Source organism: Hemiscyllium ocellatum, chromosome 30 (genome assembly GCF_020745735.1).
Source record: "Hemiscyllium ocellatum isolate sHemOce1 chromosome 30, sHemOce1.pat.X.cur, whole genome shotgun sequence".
NCBI classification, from domain to species: Eukaryota; Metazoa; Chordata; class Chondrichthyes; order Orectolobiformes; family Hemiscylliidae; genus Hemiscyllium; species Hemiscyllium ocellatum.
In genome coordinates, this window is record NC_083430.1 from 38,655,032 (window position 1) to 38,670,014 (window position 14,983).

At 39.2% G+C, this 14,983-nt stretch overlaps 1 protein-coding gene across 2 annotated transcripts in view; it reads right to left on the reverse strand.

The window, feature by feature from the left end:
- rps6ka1 (ribosomal protein S6 kinase a, polypeptide 1) overlaps positions 1-14,983 on the reverse strand; it is a 234,132-nt gene that overhangs the window by 199,980 nt on the left and 19,169 nt on the right. For both annotated transcript variants that reach the window (XM_060847548.1, XM_060847547.1), the window contains exon 2: positions 9,792-9,836. In XM_060847548.1, the coding sequence (XP_060703531.1) occupies positions 9,792-9,836 (45 nt within the window). The remainder of the gene's footprint in view (positions 1-9,791; positions 9,837-14,983) is intronic.

Consider the following 14,983-nt stretch of genomic DNA (forward strand, 5'->3'; position numbering starts at 1 on the left):
GATCTTGTCATGCATTTACTATACCCTCTCAGATGCTGAATATTCTGTGCTCAGCAAAGAACTTACTTTTATCATCTTACTCTCCACCTCAATACGTTTTGAGAATAGCATTTTGTTGAACTCATCAATTTTACCTGTGTGCCCACTTGTTTGGGCAGCAGTCCTCTGCTTGCTCCACAAACCCTTTCACCTATCTCCAATACACCTGCTCTGCCTGGACCTCCCCCTCTGGTCCTTTACCTGCACTTGACTTCTTCATCGAGAACTGTTGAATGGACATCAGCCATCTTAATCATGGAATTGTGGAATCCCTATAGTGGGGATTTGGACCAACAAGTCCACACTGACCATCCAAAGAGTAACCCACCCATACCCATTATCCTCCCCTACTACTTTACATTTACCCCTGACTAACACACCTAACTTAAACATCCCTGAACACAGTGAGCAACTTAGCATGGCCAATTCACTTAACCTGCACATCTTTGGATTGTGGGAGGAGACTGAAGCACCCTGAGAAAACCCACGCAGGCACAGGTAGAATGTGCAAACGCCACACAGACACTTGCCCGAGGCTGGAATCGAACCTGGGTCCCTGGCGCTGTGAGACAGCAGTGCTAACCACTAAACCACTGTACCACCCTCTGAGCCACAGTGCCCTTCTTACCGAATCCAGCCTAACCTCGCCCCCCCCCCAACACACACACACACACACTTACCACATCCTGTTCTCTCAGGTCAAATGCAAATCAGGCAGGCAGGAGGCTGGAGGAATACAGCAGACCAGGCAGCATCAGGAGGTGGAGAAGTCAACGTTTCAGGAGTCCTGAAGAAGGGTTATACCTGAAACAATCAACTTCTCCACCTTCTGATGCTGCCTGGCCTGCTGTTTTCTTCCACCCTCCTGCCTATCTACTTTGGATTCCAGCATCTGCAGTTTTTTTGTCTCTAATGCAAATCAGGGCAGGACTTATACACTTAATGGTAAGGTCCTGGGGAGTGTTGCTGAACAGAGACCTTGCAGTGCAGATTCATAGTTCCTTGGAAGTGGAGTCAAAGATAGATAGGATAGTGAAAAAGGCGTTTGGTATGCTTTTCTTTGTTGGTCACAGCATTGAGTATAGGAGTTGGGAGGTTATGGTGTAGCTGGACAAGACATTGGTTTGGCCACTTTTCCAATACTGTTTGCAATTCTGGTCTCCCTCCTATAGGAGGGATGTTGTGAAACTTGAAAGGGTTCAGAAAAGATTTACGATGATATTCTCCGGGTGGAAAGGTTTGAGCTATAGGAAGAGGCTGAATAGACTAGGGCTGTTTTCCTTGGCGTATCAGAGGCTGAGAGGTGACTTACAGAAGTTTTAAAACCATGAGGGGCATGGATAGGGTAAATAATCAAAATCTTTTCGCTGGGGTGGGCAAGTCTGGAACTGGAAGGCATAGGTTTAGGGTGAAAGGAGAAAGATTTAAACAGGACCAAAGGGGCAACATTTTCACACAGAGGGTAATGCAGATATGGAATGAGCTGCCAGAGAAAGTGATGGAGACTGGTACAATTACAAAACTTAACAGTCATCTGGATGGGTACATGAATAGGAAGGGTATAGAGGGATATGGGCCAAGTGTTGGCAAATGGGACTAGATTAACTTAAGAATATCTAGATGGCATGGACAAGTTGGACCGAAGGGTCTGCTTCCATGCTGTACATTTCTATGAGTCTTTGACCCTAACTCATTGATATACTATGCAAGTGATTTAGGACCCAACATTGATGCCTGTGGAATTCACTAGCTGCATTATAATCTGTATATGACCAATTCTAAATGCCAGGGAAAGCGGTTATGTAATGATAATGTTGCCCGAGTAGTAATCCAGAAACCCAGGTTGGTATTCTGAAGTCATGAAACATATTCCACCATTTCAGCAGAATTTCAATTCAATCAATAAATCTGGAATTAGTCTAAATTTATGCAGTAAAAAAATCTTGGTTCACTAATATCTTTTAGAGCAGGAAATCTGCCATCCTTACCTGGTCTGGCCTACACAAGACTTCAGACCCATAGCAAAGTGGTGACTCTTAACTGCTTTCTGAAATGGCTGCCCCCTTGTACTTGTTCCTTTTATGAGCAGGAACAGTTTCTCCTTATTTGCTCTATCCAGATTTTGAAAACTTCTATCAGATATCTTCTTTGTCTTCTTCTCTCTAAGAAGAACATTTTGAACTTCTCTAATCTATCATCATAACTGAATTTCTTATTCCTTAGTTGCTTAGTCTGACATAAGAAAATAGTAGAATCTATTAATAAGAAAGTTAATGAAAGGGAAATCATGTTTGACTAAATTGCTGGAATTCTTTGACAAGCAATGTAGAAAGGTAGCTGAAAATGTGTTGCTGGTTAAAGCGCAGCAGGTCAGGCAGCATCTAAGGAACAGGAAATTCGACGTTTCGGGCACAAGCCCTTCATCAGGAAAGGTAAGCAGGAAATGTATAAAGGTAAGCAGGAAATGTACAGCAATTACATGTCCAGAAGGCATTTAACAAAGTGTACTCTGCAAAATAAGAACTCATGCTGTTGGGATTAACATTTTACTATGGACATAGAAATTTATTTAATGGGATTTATGTGTTGCAGATGTTGCTGGCAAGACATGCATTTGCTATCCATCCTCAATTGCTGTTCCACTCCGTAACTTGCTATGAAAGATTTAAAATAATTTGCTAAAAAAGCAAATGCAAGGTGAGAAAAAGCTTTTTCTCAGAACAACTGGTTCATGTCTAGAATGCACTGCCTGGAAGTGTGGTGAAGGCAGGTTCAAATAAGGCATTCAAGAGGGCAGTGGATAATTACTTAAATAGAAACTACTTCATGTGCAAAGGTATGAGGAAAAGGCAGGAAAATGGCATAAGTCATAATGCTCACTTGAAGAGCCAGTGCAGACACAATGGGCTAATAGATCAAGGAATTATTACAGCACTAAAGGAGGCTAATCAAAATTTCAGTATTTTCTGTATCTGAAGGATTTGAGAATATCTTATTTTGAACTTTTCTCTAAGAGAATAAGGTATAAGGCATGACGTTTAAATGGAATTTTACAACATTTTCTCAGACACACCCATTATTATATATTTTCTGGAATGTTTTTAAGTGCAAAACAAGTTGTAACAATTTGATGAAATTCACTTGCATGAAGCCTCAATGTATTCCAAATTCCCAAAGTGTGACAGATTCCAAAGCCTTTAGAAGAACTATGTATAGACAAGTACAGCAGAGGGGTGAAGCTTTTAGAATGAGTCTGTATCACATTGTTACGTACAGATAATTAGTTCTTTGTACAGTGAACATGTAGAAACAAAATTACAGTAAAACCTCGATGTAATGTTTTTAAAAAAGCAACAGAAGTAGCAACTGGAAATAAAGATGAAGTCTTGCTTAGTTTCTAGAATTTAAAGCTACTAAAAAAGGGGTAACATATTCAATAAAAACTTCCTAATGAGTATCTTTACTGTGTGTGAAAGGGGAGGAACATCTTCAACTAAGGATCAAAAAGGAAAAGTGATTAAGAAAAAATGCATAAGTTTGAAAATAAGCAACAATATTATTAGAAATGTTCATGTCAAAACAAGGAATAAGTAGTTAGCAGGGAAATCTTCCTATGTCCTATCCCTGTATTCATTAGTTCTTTCACTACTTTCATCAACATTATTATCACCACAAGTAGATTAATTTAATTGCAATTTGAGAAATATTGCTGCATGATAATGGTTTCCACATTAATCTACATAAAATTAAGCTCCGCATTGCAAATAAATTGTTCTCTTTTTGAGTATTTTAAAGCATTTCCAAGATACAGGTTTCTGATTAAAATCGACTTGTGTTTTAATTTCTTTTCTCCATTTATCAAACAAAATTCACCACATTATGGAAGTGTTTAAATATTGCACAAAAATAGAATAGAATAGAATAAATAGAAACAAACTCAAAATATCCAATTGTTGTGAGATACAAAATTAGAATTACCAAGAATTCAAGACTGTGGAATTCAATTCTGACATTAGTGATTAAAACAGAAACTTCAAGATTAGATTGGATAGTTAGATGAAATGTGCCTCATTTTCTTAAACTTGCATGTCCATGATCAACATAACAGCATACACACATAAGAGCTTTATTTTTGTTTATTATTTGTATTTTTATAAGGTCATAGAATCAGAGAGATGTACAGAATGGAAACAGACCCATTTGGCCCATATCCCTCTAAACTTGTCCTATTCATATACCCACCCAGATACCTCCATCAATTAAATGCTGTAATTGTATCTGCCTCCATCACTTCCTCTGTCAGCCCATTCTATACATGCCACTCTGCATGAAAAAGTTACCCTTCAGGTCCTTTTTAAATTTTTTCCCTCTCACTTTAAACCTATGCTCTCTAATTTTAGATTTCCTCACCTAGGAAAAAGACCTGACTATTCACCTTGTGTGTGCCTCTCATGATTTTATACATTTCTATAAGGCCACCCCTCAGCCACCAACACTCCTGGAAAATACGCTTCAGCTTCTCCAAACAGGTCAAAACATCCAGTCCCAGTGACATCCTTGTAAATCTTATTTGCACCCTCTCAAACATAACATCTTTTCTACAGAAGGACGACCAGAATTTTATGCATATTCTAAAAGTGGCTTCACCAATGTCCTACACAGCCATAATATTACATTCCAACTCCTAAACTCAATGTTCTGGCCGAAGAAGGCAAGCATGCCAAATACCTTCCTCACCATTCTGTCCACCTGCAATTCCACTTTCAAGAACCTGTATGTATCTGTACCCCTCAGTCTGTTTGTTCAGCAACACTCCCGCAGAACCCTAGCATTAACTGTATAAGTCATGCCCTGGTTTGCCTTACCAAATTGCATGAAAGGCAGTGGACCCAACATCAATCCTTCTTAAACACCACTGGTCACAGTTCTCTCATCCAAAATGCAACCCTCCACCCACCATCCTCTGTCTCCTACCATCAAACCAATTTTGTATTCAAGTGGCTAGCTACCCCTGGATCCCATGTGATCTAACCTTACGAACCAATTTACCATGCAGAATCTGTTAAATGCTTTGTTGAAGTCTATGTAGACAACATCCACTGCTCTGCTTTCATCAATCTTCTTTGTCACCCCTTCAAAAAACTCAATCAAGTTAGTGAAACACGATTTCAAACACACAAAGCATGAACTACCCCCCCCCCACCCCATCACCATCACCACTCTCCCCAACCTAGCCGAGCTCATCCTCACCCTTAACAACTCCTCCTTTAACTCCTCTCATTTTCTTCAGGTCAATGGGGTCATCAGGAGTACTCGCATGGACCCCAAGTATGCCTGTCTCTTCATGAAGTACGTGGAACATTCCTTGTTCCAGTCCTATTCTAGCCCCACTGACAACTCTTTCTCTGATATGTCAATGATATCATCGGTGCTGCTTCCCGGTCTTGTCTGGAATTAGAAAAGTTCAGCTAATTTGCTTCCGACTTCCATCCTGCCCTCACTTTCATCTGATCTATCTCTGACTCCTCCCTTCTCTTCCTCGACATCTCTGTTCCCATTTCTGTGGATAGACTGGTCACCAATATCCACTATAGACACACCCACTCCCACAGCTACCTGAACTATACATCCTTGCAACCTGTTTCCTGTGAAGACTCCATTCCATTCTCCCAGTTCCTCTATCTCTGTTGCATATGTTCCAATGAGGCCAACTTCGATAAGGGATTCTCTGAAATGGCTACCTTCTTCCTCAATCAAGGATTCCCCAGCACTGTAGTCGACACGGCCGTCAACCAGGTCTGACCCATCTCCCGCACTTCCATCCTCAATGCCTCTCTTCCCTCCTGCAACAGTGATCGGGTTCCCTTTGACCTTACCTACCATTCCACCAGCAATCACATCCAGAAGATCATCAGCCGCTATTACTGCCATCTCCAGCAAGATGCCACCACCAGGCCACCACTTTCCCTCCCTTGTCTGCCTTCTACAGAGACTATTCCCTCTGGAGCAGTCTGGTCCACCCTTCCTTCACTCCCAACACGGCACCTTCCCTACAACCGCAGACTGTATAACACCTACCTAATTACCTCCTCCCTCCTCAGTATCAAGGGCCCAAACATACCTCCCCGATGATGAAGCACTTCACCTGCACTTCACAGAATCTAGTCCACTGTATTTGCTGCTCACAATGTGGCCTCCTCTACATTGGGAAACAGAGTGGAGACTGGGTAACCGCTTTACATAACATCTATATTCTGTTTGCAGAAAAGACCCTGAGCTTCTGGTTGCCTGCTAGTTTAACACAACACCCTGTTCCCTGGACAATATCTCTGTCTCAGGTTTGCTGCAGTGTTCTAGCAAAGCTCAGCGCAAGCTGGCAGAACACCACCTAATTCTTTTCTTGGGCCCCTGCAGTCCTCTGGACTCAATATCAAGTTCAATAATTTTAGGGCCTGATCTCCCCCATGTCCTAGCCCCCTACCACACATACCAGGGCCTTGTTATCACATAGTCTGCCATTACACATTTTTTTTATCTGTTGTTAGCCATTAACAATCTCCATTAACTGTTCTTCTTTCTCTTTATACTTTATCCCTACCTATTGTTTATTCTTTATCCCCTCCCCCCACCATATCTACTGCATATAAATCGACACTTTCCCAGCTACCATAGTTCTGAGGAAGGGTCAACGGACTCAAAACGTTAACTTTGATTTCTCCTCACAGATGTTGCCAGACCTGCTGAGCTTCTCCAGCAATTTCCATTGTTGTTTCTGATAAATTCATTTGTTACTACTGGTCATTAGGAATGTTGCCAATGGTCCACAGCATTTAGCCATTTTGATCTATTATATGGTTATGAAGTAAGAGAACCACTTAAGTTGATAATTAAAGAAAATTGATAAACCATAGATCAGACACTACATTTCAGGCCTGAGTTCCACATTTCGGAGAGAAAATAAGTGGCTAAGATGGCCAAAAAGGCATTTAGCATGCTCGCCCTCATCAGTTGGGCATAGAATATAAAAATTGGTATGTTATGTTGCACCTGCATAGAACTTCAGTTTGGCCACATTTGGAATATTGTGTTTAGTTCTGGTCACACACTACCAGAAGATGCAGAGGTTTTAGAGAGGATACAGAAATAGTTTACCAACATGTTGCCTGGTTTGGAGGGTTTTAGCTATGAGGGATTGGACAAACTTGGTTTGTTTCCATTTTAACATTGAAGATTGAGGAGTGACCTGATAGATGTTTACAAAATTATGATAGGCAGGTACATTATAGATAGAGACTTTCTTCCAAGGTAGAAATGTCATTAGTAGGGAGTATAGGTTTAAGATAAATGGGGTAAATTTAAAGTAGAATCAAGAGGCAAGTCTTTTACATGAAGGGTGGTAAGTGCCTGGAGTGCACTGCCTGAGGAAATGATGGAGGCAGACACAACAGCATTTCAGAGGCATCTTGACAGATTTTTGATTAGATAGTGAATTGAGAAATATAGACCACATGAGGTAAAAGATTTTTAGTTTAGAAAGGCATCATGTGTCACGCAAACTTTATGGGATAAAGTGCCTGTTCTTGTGCTGTACTCTTCTTTGTTACTCTCTTTGTTCCTCTTTGTTCTACTGTGCTGGTGCCAAAATCAGATGAATCAAACGATTCATGTTGAATATTATAACATCAATATAATAACAAAAGTAAACTTGTGCCTTGATCCAAGCTTGCAGTGTTGCATTGAATGAATTGGACACACAATTTCCATCAAATCATGCAACCTAAGGGATATTGCCAAGTTCTGATGATTAATAGAGCCAAAGAAATATCAGCTTTTGTAACCATTATCAATGCAAAGTCATAGCATTTGGAATGAAAAATGCACCAATAACATTCCAATCATTCACCAATAAAGTCATTGAAGAGCTGTGTTATTGAATGGTTCACATCAACAATTCGGTAGCTCATGGCCAAATATTGAAAGAATAATTACATCACCTAACTGAAATGTTTAATTGGCTACAAAAAGCCAATTTAATTATAAATCATGGATTTGCCAAAGCAAAGGTGACTTATTTGGGCCACAATATAGGACAAGGACATGTAGCACCTTGAGAAATGAAATTAAGGGTATTCACGATTTTACTGTTCAGAACAAAACATGAAATCGGGCATTATGTTGGGATGAGTGGATTTTATCGTACGTTTTCCTGAACATCAGCTTTGTAAGTGCACCTTTAACAAATCTATTGAAGAAAGGCAAAAGCTTGAATGGACATCAGAAAGTGTCCTTGAAAACTTGAAATCTGCTGATAACCACACTGGTCTTCTGTGCACAAAATTATGAGAAACATTCAAGTTGTTGTTGATGCCAGTGATATCACCACAGTCCATAGGAGTGCACTCTTATTCAAAGGAGCTTCTCACAGCCTACAAGCACCATTTTAGCAGAAGGGCAGGTCAGGCTGAATCACATCCTAAATATCAGATTACCAACTGCAAAATTCTTAAAATCTAAAATAGTCACAAAGAGGTACTTAGCCTATGTGCACCCATTTGCCTTTATGCAGCACCATTAACACAGAAAAGCCTCTCTGTGGGTTTCAGAGAACCATCAAGCAAAATTTGACACAGAAGCACAAAGCGATGTTAGGCTATATTGCAGAATTGTTACAACACAGGAGGCAGCCACTCAGTCCGTTGATACCATTTTTGTGTTCTGGACGAACAATTAAACTCGTTCCACCTCCTTGCACCTTCTTCATAATCTTGCAATTTTATGTTCAGGAGGCTTATTGAATTATTTCATGAAATCTACAACTGAGCATGCCTCACCACCACCTCAGGAAATACATTTCAGATTCTAACCACATTTGAGTAAATAAAACTTCTTCATGGTACCATTAGTTCTTTTGCCATTAATCTTAGATCCAAAAACACTGAACACCTGCAGAAATGCTCCTCTACAAAATTTTGTAATATCTCCTTTCTTTTTCAGAAGTCCAGGATTTGTTTAATTTTGCTTTCGTATTAGAAATTATTGGGATGAAAAGAATAAAATCATACTACACGTTAAACAGGACAAGTATACCTGACTTTAGTATTAGAAAGAATCTTTAATTTAAATATTAGGTTATATGCATTCAATAAACTATTTTTTAAACAATTAGATGGAAATATTTCATCATAGCCTGCATTTTAAAATTTGAATACTAGATTCTAATTATTGCTTATACAAACCCATGAAAGAATTCAATGGATGGCTTCCAGTGGAATGAGACTTCCCTCTGATTCCCTCAGAGAACAAATAACCCATTCTTGGAATAGAATGTTAAAGGCTTCTTAAGAGTAACTAAGGATGGGCATTAAATCCTGGCTCAAACAACAACACTCACGTTGCATGAGTGCATTAAAAAAGCCTTTTATATATGCCAATCTACAAAGACCTTGTGCTGACAGTCAATGTTCACCTTATAGAACATATTTTTCAGTCACATTCCTTTTCATAAGACAATCTGGCACACAGAAGGACACCTAATCATTCTGTTAAACAGATAAATAACACAAATTATCAATTTAGTAAACTGACTAAGAAGAACAACAACTAGTTATAAACTGTTGTTTAGATTGAACTCTATTAGTAGTCATCAGAAAATTTAATCCTAAGTATTAAAACTTTCCAGCACTTCAGACACATATGGTAATTATAATTCTGCTGTACCTTCCCTATCTAGCATATGTCCCACGCATTAGTACCTGCACTGGAGGATCTGTTGTTTCTTCTGAAGTTCCATGCCCATTCTACAAAATAAAAAAATCAGAAAATAAATTGTTAGCTAAACATAATGTATGAACTTTGTATCAATAAACAAGGATTGTAAAAAAAAAATGTTTCAACCAGCCACAGAATAAGTTTTCCATTCAAAATGGAGCAAGGGCACTTCATTGTGATGCTGCCTGCATGGAAAGAGGGGTTTTCAGTATGTACAGATCATGAGAAAAATATGTTTTCTTAAATTCTCCCACTTTAATTACCATTCATCTTTTTTTATGCTGGATTATTACATTCAAGTGAATGATTTTCAATCCACACAGAAAACATGTTCTGATTTCACATTGTTTCACATGAAGTAAAGGGGGAAGTTGATCTGTCAAGTGTAGGGGACCATTCATCTGAATTTCACAAAGCTGTAAACATTGACTTTTAAGAAGACGCTTTCTTGTATAATTCATACAAATTTGATCACAAGCCTAATTTTAGCCCTCTGTTATCATTTAAATTCTCTACCACTTGTCTGTCATCTCATTGGTTATCTGACATCAAATGCTGAATGAGGTACATACTTCAACTCAACCACTGGCTATACTAAATCAATGAGTTCCTTTTCCATCAAAATCTCAATCTTAGGGTTGGACTTCTTCCATTGCCCTGGGAGCTTTCTCAGACTGAGCCCATTTGAAGTTGCAAAGCACACATGCCAGCAACCACTAAACTATCAATTTCTATGTCTCCTCCAAAACCAACTTGTAATTCCCATCTCATGACCACTGCTGCCAATTCATGCTTTGGTTTCTTTTCCTTGCATTAAGTTCATCTCGATCGCAACTCTACTACACACATTATACCCTGTTTCACTGATTCCCGATCTTCCAATACCTCAATTTTCAAATTCCTGTACTTATCAGTAAATCTTGTAATGATCTTGCCCTTTCCAACATCTATAACAAAACTCATCTCAGACTCCTTTGCACACTTCTTGTTTCTGATGTTGCATGCTTTACATCCCTAAATTTGCCAATTCCTCCTACAGTAACAAAATATCCAAATGTTTTGGGCCCACACTTTGGAATCATTTTTTTTCAAAATTCCTCCATTCACTTTGATCATCTCCCTCCAAAATCATTTAGGTATTATGTTAAAGCACTGAGTTAAGATTATAAATGTTGTTTGAAAACAAAGAGCATACATGGGATGTAGGTATCATTGACAAAGTTAGCAGTTATTAGCCATCCATAATTCATCTCAAAGATGCTGGTGAGCTACCTTCTTGAATCACTGCTGTCTATTTGGTGCAGGTGTGCTATTACATAAGGAGTTTCAGAATTTTGATTCATCAACAGTGAAGAAATGGCAATGTTGTTCCAATTCAGGATGCTGTGAGACTTGCACCACTGTAACTCGCTAAGCCTTCTTTGACAGCTCCTTCCAAACTGGTAACCTTTACTGCCTAAGAGAGCAAGGGCATAGATGCCTGGCAATATCATCACCTACAAATTCCTCTGATTCATATAGGATGGGCAAAAATGCTGACCTTGATAGTGACAACCACATCTTATAAACAGTAAAAATCCTATGTTCAAAAATGTGAACAATACTGTGCTTTTATATGGTGCTTCTTTAAAAAAGGAGCTTTTGAAGGGATAGAAGTATAGTCTGTGGCAATACTACTATTCTTTTGCCTGAAAGAAAGAAGGCAACAGTTATTGATCAAGACGCCAGGCAACTTGCAGATTTAGTCATCAGGAGACTGAACTTAATATATTATCAGATTTTATTAGACAAATGGGCCCCAGTCTCTAAAACGCAACACACTACATAATTCGTAGTTTTGTAACAAGATATTTTGTTTCTTCTGCAGAGAACAGGAAACGAAAATGCATACAACCTCATCTAAGTCTTTGAAACTACTGTCAAACAATGGCAGATAAATAAACTAAGCCTTGAGAAACTTGTCCTTTCTATCTGTATGAGAAACAGTTCTCTATTACCTCAGCTCCTGCCATAAAAACCATTGAGAAATTCCTCACATAGGCACATTCTATGTTTTTAAATGACATCAACTCATATTGCAAAGGTGATCTCAGTAATATTCAAGCTCAATGCTAGATGTTACACAGATACCAAAACAATTAAATATTGGCAGCTACTTTGGTAGTGAAATTCATGCAATGTAAATAGTCCACAACAACAAATTTAATATTACTAGCTAATTTGTTAGGCTGTACAAGAAGTGTAAAGTATAATAGTAAAGAAAAATTAGAAAAAACAGAAAGCAGTTTCAACATTTACAAAATGTAAAAGAAATCATAATTTAAGGCAGCTTAAAGAAGTTTCCAATGTAGAGGATATTACCTAATTCCAAAGCTAACTAAAAGCAGCCTTTTTATTTTAAAGCAATTTTTACAGCAGAGAGGAGCCATCTTTCACAATTTAAATGAATATCAAGATATAAAAAGCTGTGGATGGCTATTAGCTACAAGTTTAATATAATTCTCTAAATTTCTGATCTCATCTGAGCTATTGTGGACTCATTCCAGAGAGGAAGTGGAAGGAAGAGAAGATTGCGTATCCATCAAAACAGGTACAGCTCTCAGTCATCAGTTCAGAGCTGCACTGTGCACACATGGTAACATCATGCACACTTTCTCTTTGTCTGGATGCAAGATTTAGAAGTGCTGACAAAATAGAGTTTTAAAAACAAATCTGGAAGACCAAAACCATCGCTGGAAATCCCTTAAATTGTGATGGCTCCCAAATTTCAACAAGCTCAAATAATCTTAGCAATAACTTTTACGTAAAAATTGTGTGGCAATAAAACACAAAGCCTTGATACTATACTGGAGTATGAGGTATATCCCAAGAGTTCACAGTAATCTGAATAAAGAAAATATAAATTAATTTGATTAGATTACCTACAGTATGGAAAGAGGCCCTTCGGCCCAGCAAGTTCACAATGACCCTCCAAAGAGTAACCCACCCAGACCCATTTCCCCACCCTATGTTAACCCCTGACTAACACCACTGGCAATTTAGCATGACCAATTCACCTGGCCTGCACATCTTTGGATTGTGGGAGGAAACCCAAACAGAAATGGGGAGAATGTGCAAACTCCACGCAGACAGTCACCAAAGCTGGAATTGAACCCGGGTCCCTGGTACTGGGAGGCAGCAGTGCTAACCACTGAGCCACCATGCTTATCATTCTTTTAGATAGATCAAAAATGGCACCTATTTAGTCTGAATTGCAAGTCTTTTAGCTTAAGCAAGCCGAGTCACTATCTTGGTTTTGGCCAACACTGTCAAGATTTTCAAGCTCGAATGTAATTGGTTGATTTTTACGCTGGCTTAGGTCTAATGTTAGTGTAATGAAAACTCAATATTCAGCTATGGCTAGAATTAACACCTGGACATCAAAGCAATGGGTGCATGACACTGTCAGGGTGACAATGAAGATGGAGCTAGGCACACAGGTAACTGAAACTTTTTGCTGAAGTTAATTTTGCACTATGGATTTAAAGTATGGACATCAACCTCCACGGATTTTCCATAGCAAACTAATTAAATTTTACATTCAAAAATGTTGCGTGAAGCCTGCAGGCATTCGAGGAGAAAGAAACCAAAGCACTACTTATGATTCTTTATTACAGAGCTGCTCTTCACTGCCATCGCACCAGAACCATGTTAGGACCATCCATATGTGTAATTCCCCATGTCCCTATTGTGAATAAGCTGATATTTCTTGTCAGGTATGTTGAAGTGATTGGAAACAGCAATGAAGTCAATACCCTGTGGCCAAAGTCTGGAACATGGAACAGACCCGAGTCCTGTGGCAAACCTGGCATGTGGTAGTCAACTGCAAAGCAATCTTCCAGGGCAACTGTAAATATGACAGGCCAAAAGATTTTTTAAAAACTGTAAGCAGATTAACTGCTGCAAGCTGTGTGGTGGATCGGGCCACCTCTCCAAAGCCTATGCAAAAGGAATCTTCCATTATATATAGATGGCAAAAATCAAGGTGGGCCACAAGGAAGAGATGGACCAACAATCATCTTTAAGCTTCTTCCTGACCAAATACACTAAATGGAAGAAGAGGAGCTAGTAGCAAAACAACCAAGAGGTAGGGAAGAGGAACAGCAAGAGACATGCAAAAGAAACTGAAAATGTAGAGACAAATAGCAAAAGACCAGTATCTGCTACATGTCAGATGGCAAATAATGGGATAAAAAAGCTATGGCAAAATGCAAAGAAAGACAGGGATATGAAAAGGCCACCTAAGCTTCAGAACTCTTTTTAATCAGTTCTCATTGTGCTCTGGGAAAAAAAGCAGCTACGTAGAATCAAGTAAAAACCAGTTCCAAATGCCTGAGATCAGTAAAGCCTCCAGCATTTCCCAGCTCTGAAAGATTAGAAACAACAGGCAGAAAGCACAGCCCAGCTTCAGGAAATCGACACAATGAAACCCAAGAAATAGACTGAGGGGCAATTCAGCACCAACAGGCCCACATGTTCTTGTTTTCACAACCAAAACCGCACACAACATCACCTGGCAGAACAATCTTTCTGTAGAATGACCAGAATGGCTGCTTCAGCCTACAACAGACGAAGTGTTCACAAAAACTATGGGTATTGGAGAGAAGGAGTTCAATAAATATGCAGCTGAGTCTGAGTTGTGCTGTATTAGAATGGCAACCTCAGCAGTTATGTGAGAGGACTTTATCAGAAGGTTGGGGCGGATCCAGCTTAGTATGAAGTTCTGCATCCTTACATTATATACATAATGTGTATGATCACTGTTTAAAAGAAACATACAATTCAGGCCCGAACTTATAAGCTGATCAAAACAACACATAACAGAACATGGTAACTGCAAAGGAGACATCATATTCATTTTTTCAGAAGAATCTGAAGAACCACAAGGTAAGATTAGACAATCATGAGGCATATCTCAGGAGCCATAAAACAAAAACCATCATAAGGCTCTGTAAATACACTGACTTGAAGACTTAACCAAGGTGGGGTATCCTCCAAAGTGGTAGTAGGTCTGTGGCACCAAGTGGTTCTTGCCAGTTCCGGAGCCCTTTGGTGCTGTTGAAGTATCAGTAAAGGCATTTTGACAAAGGTGACAGAAGACACTTCCAGAGGTACAGAATGGTCTCTGGTTTCCATT